Source organism: Benincasa hispida, chromosome 8 (genome assembly GCF_009727055.1).
Source record: "Benincasa hispida cultivar B227 chromosome 8, ASM972705v1, whole genome shotgun sequence".
NCBI classification, from domain to species: Eukaryota; Viridiplantae; Streptophyta; class Magnoliopsida; order Cucurbitales; family Cucurbitaceae; genus Benincasa; species Benincasa hispida.
The window spans coordinates 42,597,776-42,619,833 of NC_052356.1; the positions used below are offsets into that span (position 1 = coordinate 42,597,776).

At 32.3% G+C, this 22,058-nt stretch overlaps 2 protein-coding genes across 2 annotated transcripts; one reads left to right on the plus strand and one right to left on the minus strand.

Annotated features, from left to right (window-relative positions):
* Positions 1-4,339: 4,339 nt before the first annotated feature.
* LOC120083493 (protein JINGUBANG-like) lies at positions 4,340-5,820 on the plus strand. The gene has a single exon (XM_039039269.1). It carries the CDS (start codon positions 4,461-4,463, stop codon positions 5,742-5,744), a length of 1,284 nt encoding a protein of 427 aa, XP_038895197.1. The 5' UTR covers positions 4,340-4,460; the 3' UTR covers positions 5,745-5,820.
* A 9,213-nt stretch (positions 5,821-15,033) lies between these two features.
* LOC120083335 (ribosomal RNA small subunit methyltransferase G) lies at positions 15,034-18,689 on the minus strand. The gene is made up of 7 exons (XM_039039052.1): positions 18,421-18,689; positions 18,124-18,319; positions 17,876-17,985; positions 16,828-16,906; positions 16,661-16,728; positions 15,993-16,059; positions 15,034-15,363 (listed from the first exon to the last, which is right to left on the minus strand). The coding sequence occupies exons 1-7, from the start codon at positions 18,631-18,633 to the stop codon at positions 15,251-15,253; spliced, it is 846 nt and encodes a 281-aa protein (XP_038894980.1). The 5' UTR covers positions 18,634-18,689; the 3' UTR covers positions 15,034-15,250.
* Positions 18,690-22,058: the final 3,369 nt, after the last annotated feature.

The window sequence follows — 22,058 nt, forward strand, 5'->3', positions numbered from 1 at the left end:
AAAATCTCGTAATCTTTTGAATATCGAGATGGCTGATAACCTAATTACAACAACTTTCCTGTGAGTGCACCCCCAAAGAAAGAAGTTCAACAAATCTTAGCTTCAAGCCTGCAATGTCTCAACACCTTGTTAATATCATACTGGCATAGCTATATCTATTTTTTTCTTAGCTCACTTGGCTACTTGATGTTAAACTCATCATAAAGAATGGATCAAAGTTAACCAATGGATTTGTCCGAAGATTCTATTAGATTTAGAGACGTAATTTAACCTTTAATCTAAATTTCTTCTAGTTTGTCATAGTATAGTATAAAAGTAAAAATTACTGTATCCTACTAACCGAAAACTTAAAACTAATGTTAACCTAGAAGAATAGGAAATGAAAATAAAGCCTATCTACAAAATGAAAACCTTGAAAAGAAGCATAAATGATAGGCACTTAAGGAGGAGGAAGAAATCAAGGGGAACCAAGCAAAATGAAAGTGTACTCTTAAGAGAAGAGGAGCCTAACACTTGGCAGCAAATGAAGGGTTCAAACTCAAAGGAAAAGAATTGGAGCGTCCTTTTGCAGACACACAGAGAGCAGCTGTTCAAAAAAGGATCTTCTTACCAAAAAACATCTAACAAATTTCCCATTGAGTGGAGCACTTAAGGGAGCAGCTGAAAAAGGCCAAAATGCAATCTCTTGGAAAGTTACAAACCTTCACCCATGTGCTTTCCTCTATTCCCATCCTCTTCCTCTCTATTATTAATCTTTCTTCTTTCTTTTTATGTAACATATTACCACTCCGTCTGAAAATTATATCCAACCTTTTTACCATCTCCCTCCTTTTTGAACTTTTACCCTTACCTTTTTGCCTAATGTTACCAACTTTACCATGCCCTTTTGCCACATATTGGAGTTGGATGATGTTTCCTTTATTGTGGCACAGAGAAAGTTCCAAAGGATATTTCGTTCTCTTACAAAGATATAATAATAAAATCTCGAATAATTTCTTTTTTTTTTTTTTTTTTTTGACAAATTCCAAATCATAGTGAAGTATAGTGGTAGTTGTTATTAAACCGTCAAACTTTCAATTGTAAAAATTGGGCCCTCAAATTTCTACAAATTTTAAAATTGGATCATCAAACTTACAATAATTATAAAATCGAACCGTCAAACGTATATAATTGTTACAATTTCTACATCTATGTAAGTTTGAGGGTTTAATTTTCAAACTACCATCATACTTTAAGGGTTGTTTTTGCAATTTGTTCCAATTTTTCTTTTTACTGAATGAACTTTTGCTTACTACTGTCATTAGTGGATAAATTCCTCATCATTTTAGCCAAAGTCAAGATTTTCTGGGGTAGATATCTCTTAATTCATGAATTAGTCAATATTATTGGATTAGAGTCAAGATTTCTAGGATTAAGTACATTATGCCCGTCTAGAAAATAGGAAAAAGAAAAAACTAAAACAAGATAAAAATATCATTCCATCAATTCTCTAAGACCAAGTCCAATTTTTCAAATCACAAAAATTATGACATCCTTTTACCCTCTCTATTTTTCTTTTCTCATGTTAGACTTGTTCAATTGCGTATGTCATCAACTACAAAATTTCATCCTTAGGCCTCATTTGGAAATCATATGATTTTTTGTTTTTAGTTTTTAAAAATTATGCCTACAAATACTCCTTCCACCTCTAGGTTTTTTTGTTTTGTTATATACTTTCTAACCATATTGTTAAAAACCAAACTAAAATTTGAAAATTAAAAAAAAGTAGGCCCCGTTTGGTAACCATTTCGTTTTTTGTTTTTGGTTTTTAAAAATTAAGTCTGGCTTGCATTTTTTTTAAGTACAAGAGTTGAATTCTTAACTTTTTTTTTTTTTTTTTTTTAAAAAAACTATTTTTTTAGTTCTTAATTTTCAAAACTATATATATTTTTTTTAATTTTTAAGACATGAGTAAAAAGTAGATAACAAGGCAACAAATTTAGAGATGGAGGAGATGTTTATAGGCTTAATTTTCAAAAACTCAAAGCAAAAAATCAAATGGTTATCCGATAAGGCCGTAGTTTTTAAAAAACATGTTTTTGTTTATATATTTTGGCTAAAAATTCAACTCTTGTACTTAAAAAAAAAAATACAAACTATGGTAAGAAAATGAGATAATATAGGTTTAATTTTCAAAAACCAAAAACAAAAAACGAAATAGTTACCAAATAGGATCTTAGTTTTTCTGTGAATACATAAACAATAAATCTACCTATTTACTTTCAGTAACAAAAAATGGAGCAAATTACCTTATACCTTATGTTTTGCGTGGACGGTCTTCGTGGGCTGTTCAGAGTGAGGTTAGGAGATCTTGGTGCTTGAGGGCTATCTTGCGAAATAGAGATAGATTCAAGCATTTGGTTCGTTTGATGGTTGGCGATTATCGGTCTTGTTTTGTTTGGTGGGATCTTTGGCTGCAGGGGGGGTGCGATTTTGGATTCATATGGGTCTACGGTGGTTTATGATGCAAGAAGTAGTTTGGAGACGCAGTTGTCGGATTTCATGGATGGTGAGGGACTGTCTCTTATACACATCTAGATGTGTATAAGAGACAGGTATTTTGTGGGTGGGGGTGGTATTCCGCGTCACTCTTTCTGTGCGTGGTTAGCTGTGAGGGACAAGTTGGGTACACGGGATTGGTTGAGGAGTTGGGGTGTGCCAGAGGGGGGTGCCTTCTGTGTGGGGAGGTGTGGAGTCGCGAGATCATTTATTTTTTGAGTGTGGGTTTGGGAGAGAGGTATAGTCTAGTGTGTTGTGTTAGTTGTGCTCGTCGCATCGGGTGGCGAGTTGGGATGTGGAGATGAGTTGGTTGTGTCGAGTGGGGTCGAGTAGTAAGTTATTCCGTGTTTTCTGGTGTGCTTCCATTTACTACATTTGGCAAGTACGTAATCGGCAACTGCATGGAAGTAGACCGAGGTCGGTGTCAGCTCTGGTTCACCTTATGGTCTCTACGGTTCGTGGTCGTACTTCTTCCTGGTGGGTTGATCTTCTTGGTCTTATATAGTGTGTTTACGGATGTTTTTCTTGTTGTACTTCCCGTTCTTTGTTTTGTTGTTATCCCTTGTTTGTGGGATTTTTGTTTCTTTTCTGTGGCTTTCTCTCTAGTGATCTGCGAGTGTGTTTTTTTTGTGTTAGTTTTGTTCTGATCTTATCTTGTAGGCTTTGTTTTGGGTTTTGTTACCCTGTCTTTACTTGTGCTTTGATGCTTTGATAGGGCTGTGGGATCCCCCTAGTTGTTGTATAATAATATCACCTATTCTGAAAAAAAAAAGTACCTTATACCTTCAAGACTGCACTTTATACGTTGAATTCACCAATTCTTTTATAAAATTCAACATATCTTTTCAAATTTTGAGAGAAATTAGCTTCTTGAATGAAAAAGAACATGAAGAAACAAAGGACCAGAATGGAATAAAGGGGGTAATGGAAGAATATGTTTATGTTTTTTTTTCAAAAATAAGCCAAAATTAGGGAACTTTGAGGGGGAAGGGGGCATTTTTTGGGGGAAAAGAAACCCTTTTTTCCCCTAAATAACCTTCAATGATTTCACAAACACTTGCATTTTAGCCTTTTAGGGCTGGCAAGTTATAAAGATATGTTCTAGAAAAGCCTACATATGTACATCAATTTAGATTATACCCTATGGTTTTTTTTATTTTATCCCTTTTAATAATATTATTATCAATTTTACTTTAGTGGGTGGACAAGTAAAGAATCATCCCCAAATCCTACCAGAAATGACATCAAAATATTGATAGAGAGAAATATCCCTTTCAGATCCAAACCTTTCCCCTCATTTCCTCCCCATTTTTTTAAATTGGATGTGGAATATTAATGCTCCTCTTTGCAACCAAATCTTACCAGTTTAATGGGAAAACCCCAAATAAAAAGAAATAAAAAAAAAAAAAAAAACCCATCAAATATGGATCCTGATTTACATTGAGTTGTCTTCCACTTTTAATAGGGCACAAAAACATAAAAGAACAAAAGAGATAGCCACTTAATCTGAGATTAAAGACCAAAATTTTCCTAGGATTAAGTCCTGATTAATTGTATTTCTAATTTTAATGAAAAAGGGGGTTGTCCGTTTTCTTGGAAGCTGATTTTTGGTCCATGGGGAGGGCCCCAGAAGCCGTCACTGTCAATTATTGAGCCAAAAACAAACCCCATTAAATTGATTTCTTAACCGAATTGGATTAAACCCATCCTGGATTTCATGTTTTTGATCCAATATTTGGCTTATCTGTAAAGAATCTGGGTCGTCAATTAGTTGTTAGAGAGATAATATCCAAATGGGAAGATGGTGAATTTGTAACAGTGAAACAGCAATCTCTGCTGTAGCTTCTATGTATGGCGGATAGAAAGAAGAACTAGAAATAGAGGTCAATTAAAGGCTGTTTAGAACTATTTCCTACGTTTTCATGTTCTCTAAAATTATACAGAGAACAAACCAAAGTGGGCCATTTCTTGTCTCTCCCACTTTTTGCCAACAGAAAGAAAAGAAAATCATCTATAAAAGTTTTCCCAAGTCATCATCTGCCTTCAACAATCACTGCTTCCAAATGGGAATTATGGAATTCCATCAAATTTTTCATGATTCCAAGACATATTTGGATGAATCTTACTCTTCTTCTTCTTCTTCTTCTTCTTCATGTCTCACTACTTTCAAAGGCCATTCTTCTTACATCTCTTCTCTAACTCTCGCCGGAAAATTCCTCTACTCTGGTTCCTCCGACAGAGAAATCCGATCATGGAGACGAAACCCATCACAAAACTGCGAAGAAAATCGAGAAGAGTTTCAGAACAATATGGTTACAGCCGGACATGGCGCAGTGAAATGTCTAGTGGTTTCATCTGACAAACTTTACAGCGCTCATCAAGACCATAAAATTCGCGTTTGGAAAATCTTTAACGATTTCGATCACCATCAAAAGTACACACGCTTAGCCACTCTCCCGACGCTCGGCGATCGGACGGCCAGGCTTTTGACACCCAATAATCAGGTCCAAATCCGACGGCACAAGAAATGCACATGGGTTCATCATGTTGATACCGTTTCAGCTCTTGCTCTGTCAAACGACGAGTCGCTTCTCTATTCCGTCTCGTGGGATCGGACCCTCAAAATCTGGCGGACTTCTGATTTCAAATGCTTGGAATCCGTCGCCGGAGCTCACGACGATGCAATAAACGCCGTCGCGCTCGCCGGAGACGGTGACGTGTATACTGGATCGACGGACAAGAGGATTAAAGTGTGGAGGAAAAACCCAGATGGGAAAAGGCATTTTTTGGTCCAAACACTTGAGAAACACAGCTCGGGAATTAATGCGTTGGCTCTCGCCGGTGATGGTTCGGTTTTATTTTCCGGCGCCTGCGACCGGTCGGTTTTGGTTTGGGAGAAGGAGGAAGGGGGTGGATTAATGGAGTTGGTGGGTGTATTGAGAGGCCATTCAAAGGCCATATTGTGTTTGGCTGTGGTGTTGGATTTGGTCTTTAGTGGTTCGGCGGACAAGACGATCAGAATTTGGAAGAAGGTCGTCGCCGGAAATTATGTGTGTTTGAAGGTTTTGGAAGGGCATAACGGTCCGGTGAAGTGTTTGGCGGCGGCGGTTGATCGGTGCAACCAAAACGACAGGTCGTTTATGGTTTATAGTGGTGGTTTGGACTGTGATATAAAGGCGTGGCAAATTTCTGTTCCTCTTGTTTAGATTGAAACTTTTTCTTTTTCTTCTTTCGAGGGATTTGTATATATATTATTAAAGAGTTTTAGTGCAATTTAGTTTTCTTTTGTGTTTTCGGATAGTGTTGCTTGGTTTGCAAGTGAGTCATCTATATGGCAAAGAGGAAGGGTTTTGCTTTTCGATCATCAGATTTGAAGAAGATTCTTAGTTATGAAACTATATATTGATACGAGAAAATTATTTTTTAAAAAATCAGTGTTATATCTTATATTTTTCTTATATTAGATTAAATTGTAGATTTCTACCTATGATTTGGAGATTAAATATGATTTAGATTAAATATTTTTCATTAAATTTTTATGTCTGTATCCGACTTATATGTTTGTATTTAATAAGTGTCTAAACTTTCAACTTTATATTTAATTGATCACTACAACTTTTAGTTTTATTTTTAGACATCTTTAGGCAACTTAACATTCTTAAAATTGTGTGTTGATCAATTTTATCTATAGTAATTTCATTAATTAAAGGAGATGTTGTATATATAAAAGACAGTTAAAAATTAAAATTTATTCAATGCATTAATTTCAGAGAACTATTGAATACAAATTTGTAGATGCTTGGATCAAACTTATCGTGTAGTTATGATTATATTTGTGGGAAAAGAATAGTTGAATTGAAATCAAAAGAAGAGTTTCACAAAAGTATTTCTTTCTCTCTTTTTTTTTTTTTCTTTGTTGGATATTATCTTTTGGCCTTTTCTTCTCTCTATCAGTTGATTTTGATAAGACAATAGAATGAAATAAAGTTAGATAAATGGTAGTCACTTTTGTATCACAAATAAGCAAAGCTTTAATTATGAAATTATTAAAATGTTTGGTAGTGACTTAGATCGGTGTGGACTTGATGACAAGTTAGATATTAGACGTGTCGTCTAAATCGTTGGTTAGAGTCTAATATGACTATAATTAAAGAAAATTTTGACTACTCGACATGCTAATAAGTTAAAATTTAAATTTACAAATTTATAAACATTTGCTCCATAAGAGTTTTTTTCCCCTGTTTGTCAACATGTAATGCGAGAGATTCGAATTTGACCTTTAGGTCAAAACTGTATGTCTCAATCAACTATGCTCGTATTGCATGATTTATAATTGTTAGAATTTTGTATATGTCATCATCTGCTTGAAATAAATTTCAAAATATTTAACGAGGTTACTTGATGCCTATCCTTTTTTTTTTTGTAATATGTCGAGTACAGATCAAACTTCAGCTCTTGCTGATTTTTGTTGGTGATACTTATCCATAGTAGAAATTTATGGCATTTATACTATGTTCATGTTGGTGATACCTACGAATTAAACTATATTTTGCTTCAATTTATGGTACTTTTTGTCCTCACTCCATTTTCATTTTATACATTTTAGAAGGTTTGGTTATTTTTGTTTGTTTCTTATCAGAGTTATAACTCATGGTCAAATTTGAACTTAAAAAGTGTTCCATGTTTATATAAGCACGTACTCATCATGTTCTAAGTTCCAACTTTACCTTTTCTATGTTATCAGTTGTGGGTATGAATACGACTATGTTAAGACACTCAAATGGATAAAGTCTAATAAATCGTCATTAGATATAAACATAGCTTAATGGATGGTTTTGACTTATATAATTTCTTATTAAAATAAATAAATAAATAAACCATGAAACTTGTTTGATTTTTCTTAGTCACTGGCATGGAGTCGCAAGGAAGAAACTAAAATGTTAATTTCTTTTCAAAATGGAACTAAAAGTCATAAAAAGAGGAAAGCTATAGAAGGAAAATAGAATTAATTACTTTGCACAAAAAAAAAAAAAAAAAACCAATGAATCTGGAATATCCTAATATAAACAAAATTCATACTTGTGAAAAACAATTATGTTAAAATTTATAATTTAATTCTCAGCCTACAAGAATAAGCAAACGAATAAAAAAAATGATATTTGTAATATTGAGTAAAATTAAGGAAAAAATCTAAAAATACCACTTCTCTAGAATATTTGTAAATATAGAAGTGTTGACTAGTAACATTTGAATCTATTCAAATTTTCAATTTTGTCCTCTTTTGTCTTATTTTATTGTATACCACTTTTTTTTTCTTTTTTTTTTAAAAAAATTTTCATTATTTTCTTCGATTTTTGCTTTTTTCTTTTCTTTTTTAAATTTTTTATATTATTTCATTTCTCCTGTTTTTCTTCTTTTTTTTCTCCTATTTTTTATTTTATTTTATTTTCTTTATCCGATTTTTGTTTCTTCTGTTTTTTTTTCTTTTCTTTTTTTCTTTTTAAAAAAATTTCTTTCCTTTCGTTCTTTTTTTCTTTCCTTCCTCCAATTTTGTTTCTTCCCTTTCTTTTTTTATTTCTGTATTTTTTTCCTTTCTCCAATTTTTGCTTCTTCCATTTCTTTTTTTATATTATTATTATTTAATTTTCTTTTCTTTATTCTATTTTTCCTTCTTTCCTTTATTTTTAAAAAAAATTCTTTCATTTCTCCAATTTTTGCTTCTTCTTCAGACTTTTTAATTTTCTTTCCTTTATCCGATTTTTTTTCCATAAGAATTATGAGGTTGAATTTCATACCCAAGACTTGAAAGTATCCAATTCATGAGTGACTTAACACCAACAAGCCGATCAACAAATTTGATTATTATAACGAAATATTAAATATAAATAACAAATGAAAACGGATTCGAAAGAAACCGCTTTTTTTTAGTCCACAAATTTGCACCATTTTTCGAAACATCTCTTAAAAGTTTGAAATAAAAAACGAGGATAGTTATTAAACAAGTTTATTTCTCAAAAAATGAGAAATTTGAACAATATCAAACAAGCTATTTTTTCTTTTTTCTTTTTATAAGACTTTAAGAGTATGATATTTATCATAAATATTAGAAATAAACATGAAAAAATGGCATAAATGGCTCAAAATGAAGAGCACAAATTGAAATATTTGTGTATTTATATACAGTAATATTTGTATATTGATAATAACAATTATTAGTGATAAAACTTAGACAAATAGCAGTCATGTATTAGCGATATCAAATTTAGGTAGATGTAAATGGTAGAAGTCTATTAATGATAAAAGTCTATTATTAATAATCATGATAAAACTTTCTTAATAATAGCCATTGATAGTTTTGAGTGTTAATCTTTCAAAATTGATAGTCACTAATGAAAGTCCATCAGTGATAACCACCAATATTTTCTATCATTGATAATTTTTTTCATAGTTAATATCCACTTATAGAATTCTATCATTGATAGTCAACTTAATGAGTTTAATTAATACAGTTAAATCTCGAACCAAAGTGTAAAAGGAATGCTTAGAAGTAATCACTAATAGCATGTTATCAATGATGACATGTTATTTGATGCTTAAAAGGAAGGGCAGAAGTTATCTTTGATATTATGTTATTAGTGATAGAATGATAGAAGCTATCACCAATAATTATGATATAGGTGATATCAGTGATATCGATAATAGAACTTAGGTGATATCCATATATCAATGATGTTAATAATATAAAAGTCAATTCCATTTGATGAAAGTCTATCATTGATAGCTACGGCTAGAAGTTATCGGTGATAGCCATTGATTGAAGTTATCAATGATAGCCATAACCATAAGTGATACTCGTATATCACTGATATGCCTTAAGTACATATCAATAAAATGAATGATAAGGTGATATGAGTTAGGTAAATATCAGAAATAATCACTTATAAACCTCTTATTTGTAGACTTCTATCCATTGTAGCTTTAAATGTTAATTTTTGAAAGATGATAATTTCCTTTCAAAAGTTTATAACTACTTAGAAAAGTCTATCATTAATATCCACTGATAACTGTAAGCATTAATATTTCAAGTTTGATTATAATGGATCAAAGTGTATTAATGAAAGTCACTAAAAATTGATAGCAAATTGAAAGGAGGTATTTCAAGTATTACTATTTTAAGGTTGTATTAATATTTATCAAATTGAAAACTATCACTAATAGCAACTATCCATGATAACAACTAATAGTAATCGTCAGTTGCTATCATTGATAGCTGTCAATTCGAGAAAATTGGAAGCGCAAAATGATAGGCTACGTGTGAACTTTTTAGTCATTTCCCTATATAACTATCATTGATATCTGATGCTAATTTTGTACCATATCTTGTTTGTCCTTGTTCTATATATATATATATATATATATATATATATTTATTATTTAGGGTCTAATTATTATTTGAATTATAAAACAAACCAACCAACCTGCTTCTTTTATTGCAATTTCAAATTTTGTTTACTGATTTTGAAAATTGTGCCTTCTTTTTAATACAATTTCTTTACAGTGAATTTTACCCCTTAAAAAAAATCATTATTCAAAATTTTAATAGTCTCATTTGATAATAATTTGATTTTTAAATTTTTATTTTTAAAAGTTAAATCCATTAAAATTTCTTTTTTTATTATCTACTTTTTATCAATAATATAAAAAATCAAGTCAAATTTTGAAAATTAAAAAAAAATAATTTTAGTTTTTTTTTTAAAAAAAAAAAAATTTGATCAAGAATTCAATCTAACTATTTAAGAAATATGCAAATTATTGTAAAAAATGGAGAGAAAATAGACATAATTTTTAAAAATAAAAACAAAAACAAAAACCAAAATGATTACCAAATAATGTCTAAAATATTCAAATTTTAATTTAGAACTTGAAAACAAATTTAGGAGGTAGATAACAAAATAAAAAGGGAAAAAATCACAAGTAGTGTTTATAACTCATAAGCTTAATTTTCAAAATTCATTAAAAAAATAAAAAGAAAAACCTACGAAGTAGAACTCACAAGAGACCATAATAGACATTAAACCTGCATCAATCCACCATCTCCGGTTGAAATTATTCAGGAACAAAATATTTAAAAGTTCAAACTCCATGTCAAATCAGCTTTAATCGGTGGATCCAAGCAAACTAAAATTAATGGGAGCATGTTTCTTCATATCATGGTACACAACATACATTAAAATACTAACAAAAAAAAAAGGAGATAAAGGTTAAATTAACATATAAAATAATAACAATAAATATTATTCTTTTCAATGAAACCTTTTACCATGGGAATGATTATATTCAAATTGCCTCCCCCACCCCCCCCAAAGGAAAAAAAAAAAAACACCGATCATAGTTCAAAAATACCAAACTAAAGTTGCTTTTAATTTGTTTTCACTCTTTTTCTCTACCTCATTGCAGGACGCAACTCAGATATTTGTATATTTGTTGCATTGATCAAAGCAATGCTGTGTGAGCGTGGGGGGGTCAAATTGTAAAAGAAAATAATAAAGGGAAAAAAAAAGGAAAACCACACGACCCTTCTTTTGCAAAATCTTTATAAACTTTTGCCTTTCAATCATACATTTCTTGTGGAAGAAAGGTATAGAAATATGCAAATAACTTCTTTACAGACAAGAATTAGTTGGATTGTGGGGCTCTATTGATAAAAAAGAAATAATATAGGGCATGGACCATAATTAAAATACTAATGCTGCTGACATTCATACCTATAATAATAATCTTAATTCTTAGAAGTGTCAACATTTTCAGCACCTAGCCTCTTTATCCAAATGAATAAATAAATAAAAATAAGAAGATAGAGAATTTGCCATATATTAAAATGTTCACATCAAACTCGGACTTTGAAATCTAGAAGCACATCAAAGATTTTTTATTTTTTATTCTTTTTTTTACTTCAACAAGTGAGGGTGAAGGATCCAAACGATGGCCTATAGGTTGGAAGAATATACCTTGGCACGATGAATTTTTAAGAACAAAGAAGAGATTAATGAACCTAATATAATGTGGAACAATTATACATATTGAATAATTGAAAGGGGAGATGACATCAAAGGCTTCTTTTTTAGAAAATGGGCATAGAAAATTAACAAGGGATATAATCGTACCATGCAAACGTGGCAGCCAAATATCTTAAAAGATCTAGTGAAAATATCTTCACCTGAAACAATATGTTATAAAATTAAAGGTTGAAAGACTTTTGCCTATTACTCAGCATATTACAAATTTACAACTCGGGGGAGGTTAGGAAACGGTCGTTTTTCACATACCAACCTCATTCCCTTTGGTTTTCCACCATTTATTTCTTTTCTGCAATAAGAAAGTACTCACTCCTCACGAAAGAAACTTCCTTGAGATTAATTATTTCATAGTCTTCTAACTACTATCACGATCTTATTTAGAACAAATTTGCTCTATAGGTTGTACAACTGTGTTCTTAAATTTTAAGTCTTCTAACTATTATCATTCAACTTAGTAGTTAAAATACCCATATCTTCTCTTAACAGTTTAAATCCTCACCCTAATACTGTTTGAACTAAAAGAATGGTAATATTCTAACTTTATGGTTGGCAACAGGATCGGGACAAGATGGGGAGAGAGCCCGACGGGAGAATTTACCCCATCTCCACTTCCATCTCCGCCATTTGAAGGCAGGGACGGGGGCGGAGATTCCCTGTCGGGGAAATGGGTCCCCACATGAACCCATTCCCCGTTTCCCTTTTGTTGGAGATCTTTTTTTTAATTTCTTTTCGAAAAATTTTCTTTGATTTGGACTTGAACACTTTAGTTGGGCTTATATTGAGTTAAATTAAAAACTAGGCCAACTGTAAAAAATTAAAATATCTAATCAAGGTGGGGGTGGGGGCGGGGATACCCTCCCCATCCCCAATTCGGGTACCCTAAAGAGGTCCCCGATTTGATCCCATCACTGATCAAATTGGGGATTTGGGGCGACGCCCCGCAGGAAATTTTGCCAACCCTATCTAACTTGATATATCTATTGTATTGCTAGAGCTGACCTACAAGAGTACTCGCACCAAAGTGATGCCAAGTTGATTGCACTCTGAAGTCGAAGTTAGTACACAAAGTGTTCAATTTGACTAAGCAAAGAATTAATTATCCCTTGAGGTTGGTGAAAAGAAGCTATTTATTAGGCTCGTTCTCTAGCTTTCTCTAACTTTTGTTTGGGATATGTGCAATATCTGCTGCGTTAGAGTAGGTGTGACTCTCAAGGTTGCATAGTGTCAGTAATGGATTCAACTCGATCATTTCCCTTATGGTGGAATGGATGGAGTCCCATTGGTCAACCCTAAATCCGAGGATTTGACTTTCCCTTTTTGGACACACGAACCCCTAAGCAGGCTTTAGGATATCCTAGGGATTGGGGCTTACCTTGGTCAACTCTAAATTTGAGAGTTTGACTTTCCTTTCTGGGACGTGCGAACTCCTACACAAGTTTTAAGATACCCTTAAAATTAGGCCTTGCCTTGATAACCCTCTAACCCTAACAAACTCAAAGAAGTTTACTATTCCACCAAGTAATGAAATGGATACACATATCTAAAAGAGAGAGGAAAAAACTATATTATCCTCATCATGAGGACTAAATTGAAAACCAACATTAACCCATGGGGGAAAATGATTCATTTACAATATAAAGACAAAAATTGAATACCTTGGAGTGCAAGGACTGAAATGACATATTCATATTAAAATCTTATTTAATCATTCACCAAAAAGTAATCGACAAAAAGTGTCAAAAGACAATACAAGATAAAGGATGAACAGGATTCTTCGATACAAAACCTGTCCCCTAAACCTAGAAAATATTTGCATGCAGTTTGAAATAAACAAGCTTATCTCCAACAATAATGATAATGGTGTAAATTAATTCAAAACTTGGCTGTTTAGCTAAAATTCATCATCGAATAAGACATTGCATCCAAATTTCTATTTATTAACAAGTTTTGTTATATACTTTAAACTCAAATCAGGTTAATCTAGCAATTAAAAGTACAGTTTATGGCCTTTATACCTGGCGACACGGTTTATCAACCTTTTCCACTGGGCGAATCTTTCCAGGTTGGGTTCAGCAAGGTTTATTCCTCTGTCCTTGGTGCAGTGCAATAATAGGTAACTTGACATAAGAGAAGCGATTAGATGGCAAATCAATTTAAAACCATGGCATCCATGAAAAGCTATGAGGAGGATTAAGAAACGTCCATCTTATCGGATGGTCAGAAGTCTTTACCTATAAAATATTCGAAAAAGCAACTACTCACACCTCAACAAGGATCATGGCAAGCAAATGGCTAATGATTTAGATACCAGACTTTTATATATTTTAGATACTCTCTTTTTTGAAGAACTCAATTTATTTTATACTACTCTTAGAAAAATAAGAGTTCGTTCGAAAAAGTAAATATTGTACTAGATTTACCAATCTGTAAAGCCCATGATACGAACCACTGACGTTGAAGGCCTCTGTAGTTTTACAACTTAGCTAAATACACATATTGTCACTAGTGGCACTTACAAAATGGCCACTTTTAAGTTGAGCTACAAAAGTTCTCATTTTTTTAGGGGAAAGACAACAACGCGATAGATAAATACCTGAATTACCAATTATGTGAACTCGTTGTATAAAAAATTAAATTAGATAAGAAATAGACAAGCAAAATAGCGAAAGAGAGATTTTCACCAATTTCTCCTTCATTCATTGGTGGTAGACTATATTTGTTACGCACAGCAAACAACATTGTGCGGAGGTGAGAGAGGCAAATTCTTGAAGCTTATTATATGATGAGATGTTTTCTTGAATGTTAAGACCCCGTTTGGCAACCATGTTTTATTTGGTTTTTTATTTTTGAAAATGAAGCCTATTTCCTTCCTATTTCTTATAATGATTTACATCTTTTTTTAATACAATAGTTGAATTTTTAGCCAAATTTTAAAAACAAAAATAAGTTTTTAAAAGGTATTTTTTTTAGTTTTCAAAATTTGACTCAATTTTTTAAACCATTGGTAAAATGTAGATAACAAAGTAAGAAATTTGGAGGTGGAAGTAGTGTCTATAGGCTTAATTTTTAAAAACAAAAAAAAAAAACTAAATGATTACCAAATGAGACCTAAATTTGTATGTGTTTGGAAATTTTTTTAAAAATTAGATTTGCACATTTGGTACATTTCTTTAACCATTTGATTTGTTGTTTGGGGCAAGTGTTTTTGTAGTTAGGTAGAGTTTTTGTTGCCCAATTTTAGGTATTTTATTGATTAGATTTTGGACAATTTTTTAGCTGGACGAGATTGAGAACGGTACAAATTTCACATCCCTTCCTTTTCGGGGGTGGAGTTATGTATGTCGGTGTAGAGAAAGAGATGAACTTGATGGGGATAATGGCAGGAGGGAGAAAGACCAACACGTAAATCCAGAACGGGTGCTGAGGAAATAAATGCTTCATACGAATTCAATAAACAAATGTCACGTGCGAATTATACGGCGTGAAATGATATTTTATATGCACAACAAATAATAAGGTGCCTATCTTCAGGTGATAATCGCAGACTCACTTTCTTGAAGCATTTTGCATAATGAACAACCGGTTGACGTTGTGAAGAACACATGCACTGAAACCAAACTGAACGCCCAGAGAATCTATAATGGGGCTTTCGCTGGAGTACCTGGATCACGAGGATACTTCCTCGGAGTGTGTCGTTCTTTTAAACAAACAACCGCAGTTCGCTGCCCATATGGACTATGCGATTCCACTGCATAAGTAAATAAGGGATCATTAGACAATATAGAGAGGAGGGTAAAGTTAAGCTAAAGCATAAGTTGGAAATACTTCATGGATCGAACTAAAAATAAAAATATCCAGTATGATTATTTGAGAAAATAATTCTAAATCAAACTTTGCTCGAGAAAAAGATTTTTCCACAAGAATACTACAATTTAGGGAGTTCCGCATGCAAATTAGATGAACCCATATGTTAGGATCAAAGAAAATCCAGTCAAATCAAACCAAACATTAAAACAAAGATTCAAATTCTTCCAAACAAGACAAGCAAAATAAGCTTGACAGAATTCACTGGGACGGGTGCAAATTCCAAAGATTACTGGCAAATCCTATAGTTTTTACATTACGTGCATATATAGATGCTATGGTAGCAGAAATTGCCAGCGTCAGAAAATTTCTTGTAGTTCAAGTACACATTGGAATAACTAAGTAGAAGTATCTAGAAAACCAACTGGCTACGGGCTTAAAGTGGGAGTGTCTTTTCAAGAGGAGACCTCTGTACCATAAAGCAATCCTCAAGGACACACAAATCTGCTGACTTCATTACTGTACACATGCGATTACCACATTGCAGGAAGACCAATAAAAAGACAAACGCACCAGGGCATATTTGGAGTAAGGAGGCACCCATCATTTCAATTGCCTTTTCTGCATTTGTTACTTCTGCCTGTCAATACGAACAATTCTAGAATGAATAAGTCATGCAACAAAAAACGAAACAAACTAAAAATCAACAAGATTATTAAAAATTAAAATCCAAATGAACCTACTATTCTCAAACTGAATTAGACAGATATATTCCAACTCTAAATAATTCAGTTCAGAGAAATCTACATAATTTGAATTGAAACAAGATTCTCCGTAGCATCAATATCACGAAGTATACAAGAGGTCTGACCTAAATCAAGAGGAGTCTATTTCAATGGTAGTAAGAAATATACAATTACCACCTATCCGCAACCACAATATCTATATATTTATATCATTCATTACAATATTGTATAGCATCTATCCGTATACTTCAGGTTGACAATATAAAAGTTAATATCCTGTTGTGCATTATAATTTGTAAGGAAGTACTTTCAATAAAACAAGAAACTGCAAATAATTGAAGTGGACGGGATTTTCACATCAAATACCTCTACCTCAAAACAGCTATAACAGTATCAATGATGGTAATGACGTGCATACAGTCCCGGACTCCCAATAAAATAGAACAATGCGATAAGAGAGTAGACGTTCATAATATTAATGGATGGAGAACATACGAGAGGATCATGACCCTTGGCAGCTAAAAACAAACCACCAACACGAACCATAGGAAGACAATATTCAGCTGAAAGAAAAGATACCAAAGAAAAATAAGAAGCATAAAACAAAAAATGCCTTGAAGATCTGTAGAAGTTATATATATCACATTTAGGTAAGATGGTACCTAAAACTCTCATTTCTGCAACAGCTCTAGCCACTACTACATCAAATTTCTCTCGTAAGCAAAGATCATGTCCCAAATTCTGCCCTACATCAGGATATATCACTGCCACATTAAATATTAAACAAAAAAGTTTGGAGACATGAGCAGGTGTTCTTCCCCTTCTCTCTCAAAAGATAACAATACATAATATAAGGAAAAAAGGAAACGAATGTAGAAATCCTTCCTCATCGAACCTGTAAATTGCTTGACGAAAAATCAAACTTACAGATCGAAGAAGAGAGAAATTGATTTGTTATATGCCCGCAACGGAACAATAAAACCATTTCAATATAGACGCTCTATTCTCTCGATGAAAATAAGATAATAATACATAATATGAAGGTGCAATTGCAAATATAGGAATCATGCTTAAAGTATTAGCAGATATAGCACAGTGCAAAAGAATTGACAAATATATCAAAATTTAGATCCAACTCTCGGAGTTTATCAACAATAGACTATATCCCCGATAGGAGCTTATCAGCGAGAGAGTCTATCATTGATAGGAGTCTATCAGCAATAGAGTTTATCAATGATAGATTTTGCTATATGTGCAATTCTTTCAAATGTTGTTATACACTTAATTATTATCCTTAGAAGTGCTATCCATTACAATTATGCTAAGATAAAATAAAAATTAGTCTCAAGGGCAACCCTCATTTGTTTATATATATATATATATATAAAAGGTAACCCTCATTTATAACTTCAACTTCTTCAAGTATTTACAATACAGTGAATATAATGATGAATTCGAGACTGCTGCCAGCTCTATCCTAGAGGAACTGTTGAACATGCAAATATCTTTACCATAACTCAAGCAAAAAACCCCTTCCACATTTTTGAAGAAAAGCACCATTGGTACATCGAAAAATCAAGAAATTTTGTTCATTATCCAATAAAATCGAGACTAATTACCAAGTATATGAACTAATCGAGACAAGAGAATCAAACTTGAATGGCTAAACAGGCCAGGGTGTTTAATTGCGTAAACGCAATGTCCACTTACCTCTGCCCTTCCTCGCACAACTTGAACATTTGTCAAACCGGTATGACCCACTGCATGCTCCAAGAAAACACACCGCTTATTCATAGACTCCATCAACGTTACTTGCCATTCTAGTCCATCCAAATAGCCATAGTTAAATCCCCAAAAGAAAATAAAGGTTAAGGATGCAATCAATATTGCTCATATCACAGAATAATCCCTCGCGCAAATAAAGCATTTTCATCATCATAGTAATCGATTATGTTCACCTGGGCAAGCAATAGCTATAATCAATCCAGGAAGCCCGGCCCCCGTTCCAACATCAACGAGTTTAATGTCATCGCATGAAATAGTCGAACAATGCGACAAGTACAGATTCCGAATTGGCGGTATAATCGCGAGAGAATCCTCGACGTGCCTTTCCATCACTTCGCTTACTTCCGTCACAGCCGTAAGATTCATTTTCTACCAGAATTCAACCATACAGCCATCAAATTAAAGCTAACGACAAGAAACAGCAATAAATTTCAGGAAATGAAACCACTGTAAGACAGCGACCCAAGCACCTGGTTCCATTGAAGAAGAGCGTCGACGAAAAGATGAACCTGGTCTTTTTGGCGGGAAGTTAGGGTTTCAAAATGGAGATATCTCGTAGTACTGCATGTAACGTTGAGTCGCTTGAAGCTGGTTCTGACGGGAAAATTGAACGCCGTTGGCTTCGAAAGAGCCGAAAACTGTTTGATAAAAGTCCTCAAAGAGAACGAGACTGTAGTTGCCATCTTCCCGCGCTCTTTGGCCTCTCTTCCGCACCCCGATTCTCTTCTCCTTCGTATCTTGACGACTTGTCGTCCGATAGGTTGCCAACTGGGCCTTCCGTCTCGGCCCACTTTCAGCCCAACGAGTTGACCCATTAAAAGCCCAAAAATCCAACCCGAACTCAACGCAACGAGACCCGACCCGGCGAACATTCTGTTCTATGTTCTCCTTACATATTTAGTTAAATGGTCATTTTAGCCTCTAAAACTTGTATATATATTTTTAAATATTTAGTCATGTACGTAGTTGATCCCTACTCTTTTCCAAAATCATATAGGAGAGTAAGTATATAATTTCTAACTTCAAGTTAATGATACAAACACTATATCAATTAAGTTAAGTTCATTTTGATAGCTAATCCCTACTTTTAGTTTGAAGTTACTTTATTGAAATTGGTTATATGATAATGATAATTTTTTCGTAATAAATAATAGAATGTACACATATTTTCAAAAAGAACGAGACTAATTTAAATTTTATTAAAAATATATAAACTAATCGTGGAAAGTACATTCAATTTGATAAGTATCCGAACATTAAATTTTGTGTTCATTGTTATTATTAATTAACATCAATAGCTTAATATATTTGTACCCTTGTATCCTTCAAAACCGTTCTGTCACATAGTTCTTAGATTATATAATGTAAACATCAAGCAAATGTTATATTAGCGTAATTACAAAAAGAAAAATAGAAAAAGACTATTTGACAAATTGACCAAACAAATTAGCCTGAAATGGTTATTTAACTAGGCGTTTTTTGTTTCAAAATAAGGTCTTATAAACCTTTTAAACATTTTTTAATATTTCCTTTTCTTCTTCTTCCTCGATTCCCATTATATTTCTAAAATTATCTCTTCGGTCTACTTCCTCTATATGCCTTCCCAAAAACAACATTCACTTCTATGTGATTTACTTTCGATGACATCAACGACGATAATGGACGGGGTTGTTTCTTCTTCTTTTAACAACACGTCACGTTTGACGATATGTGTGCAAAGTTCTTTCACAAGCCAAACAAACCAAGTGCATAGGACAAAAGCGAGAAAGTGAGCAAGAACAATAGTAAGAGCGATTAAAGAAAAAAAAAATCCAAAAAAGACTTCGTGATGCCAACATAAGGTTAAGAAGTTTTGTTTTGGAAAAAAAAAATATCACATTTCAATTTTTTTTAAAACATGTAGGCCATATCGAAAAAATCCATCAAATAAAAAACAAGCTTTAAAATTTCAAATGGAAAAACTCAATGATTGTTTGCGCCTCCAACTTAAAGTGGGTAGAGTAGGTTAGCCCACTCCATGTTTGAGATTCAAATTATAATATTTAGTGACTATAACTTACAATCAACTAGAATATTACTATTTCAAACTCCTTTTTATTATAATGTTTACTATTTTCTATCTGTCATATCTCTTTTTACTGTAATGTTTACTATTTTTTGTGCAAACTAAAATAATATGTATCCCAAATACAAGATTATTATAATATATATTAAAATAGTTCGTACTATAAACATAAACTATGGTAAACTACAAATTATTATAATATACCGACAATAATAACCAAGAACTATACAAAACCAAGTGTGTATTGATAAGACTATCTTAAAACTATAATCACCACCTCTTGTTATAAGAAATACAATTTCAAAATCGCCAATTAACTACAGTTAACATTATTTCAAAATCTCAATTTGCTATAATTACTTGCCACAGTTTTTACTATTTTACATTTGTCACTTTTTTATTATTTGTTATATTATTTACTATGTCATTCTCAAACTAAAATAATTTATACCTCAAATACATATTATTATAATCTACATTACAAACATAAACTATTATAATCCAACTATAATAACAGACAAATACACCTTAAATAAGTAGGTACTTAAAAGTTAAGTGTAACAGTAATAGCAATAGTAATAGGGTAGGGGAAAAAAAAGGAGTAGATAAAATTAAAATGGAATCATATATAGTGGCACAAAGGACAGTGCAGAACCCACACTTTCTACCAAGTAATGATGGCAACTCAACTTTTGGAACCAAACAGGTCATTCCGCCACAGACAAACTCAACCTTACTATTATCATTCTTATTTTTATTATATCACCCAATAATAATAACAATAATCAATTTTATTTTATAATGTTATTCTATACTCGTGGGGCCTCCCCACCTACAGACACCAGCATTGAGGTGAGGAATCATAAAATAAACAAGGGCCCTGCAGGGCCCACAATGTTTTTTTTTTCTATCTTGCTAAATTTTCAAGCGGATTCTGAAATTTTTATTATTTGTTCGATTTTTAGTAGTTCGTCCATGAATTTCGATAAAAAAAAATTTTTTTTGTAAAAAAATAATTTTGATCCATATACAAATTGATATCGTCAAAATTCATAAATTTCAACAAAAATGTCATTTTTCTCTAAACTCTTATCCATTTCATATGTACATATGTTTTATAATTTATTTGTTGAGTGGAAATGCGATTAAAGTCTAAATTAGAGAATCATCATAGGTTTATAAGAGATGACAACTTTCTTCAATGATATAAGACGTTTTGGGTGAAACCAAGAGCAAAGTCATGAAGGATATCGATTTTTTTGATAGGGTAAAGGACATAAACTCTCATGGTTTTGTTTTTTGTTTCAAACCAAAAGGCCTCATACAGATAGTCATCCTAACTTATATAATCATGATCCTCCTCTTATCTAACCAATGTGGGACTTTGGTCGCATTTCCAACAAGTTTATGATTAAAAAATTGACAAAATTAGAGTCAAAATTGAATTTTTATTTTTGTATGTGCTCAACGATAGTAATGATATGATAATCTTTTGAGATGATAATTGATATCTTATCTACTAAATCCAACTAATAGAAAATGGCCCACATATTTACTTCCGCTAGCCATTAAATAGGGCTGGATTTATTGGCAACATAAACAAACAACATTTCTGTGGGGGCTATGGAGATTTTATTCTTTTCGATTATCTTCGGGTTTGAACTTTGTTTGTTTCTTTTTTCTTTTTTTTTTCTTTTTAAAAATATGTATGTGTAATTATATGAGTGTTGAAATTTTTTGTTTTTTTTTTTTTTTTAGTGTTTCGATTTTGCATAATTAGTATCAAAACTAATTATAATTTGGTCTTGTTATGTTTTTTTAGGAGAGAAAAAGTGGAATGAAAAAAGGTTGGTTGGTTAAAAGAATTTGTTTGAGGGAGTGAGATGTGACCTTATAATCAAAGGTCAACCATTGGAGTGATTACATTAATTAGGGGTTTTAGGGGTAATTATAGTTCGAATAATATAGAAATTATTATGTCTAATCACGAATTTCTATTTACTCTTTTAGTTCGAATTTTGTGCGAAACTTTATTTTGATTTA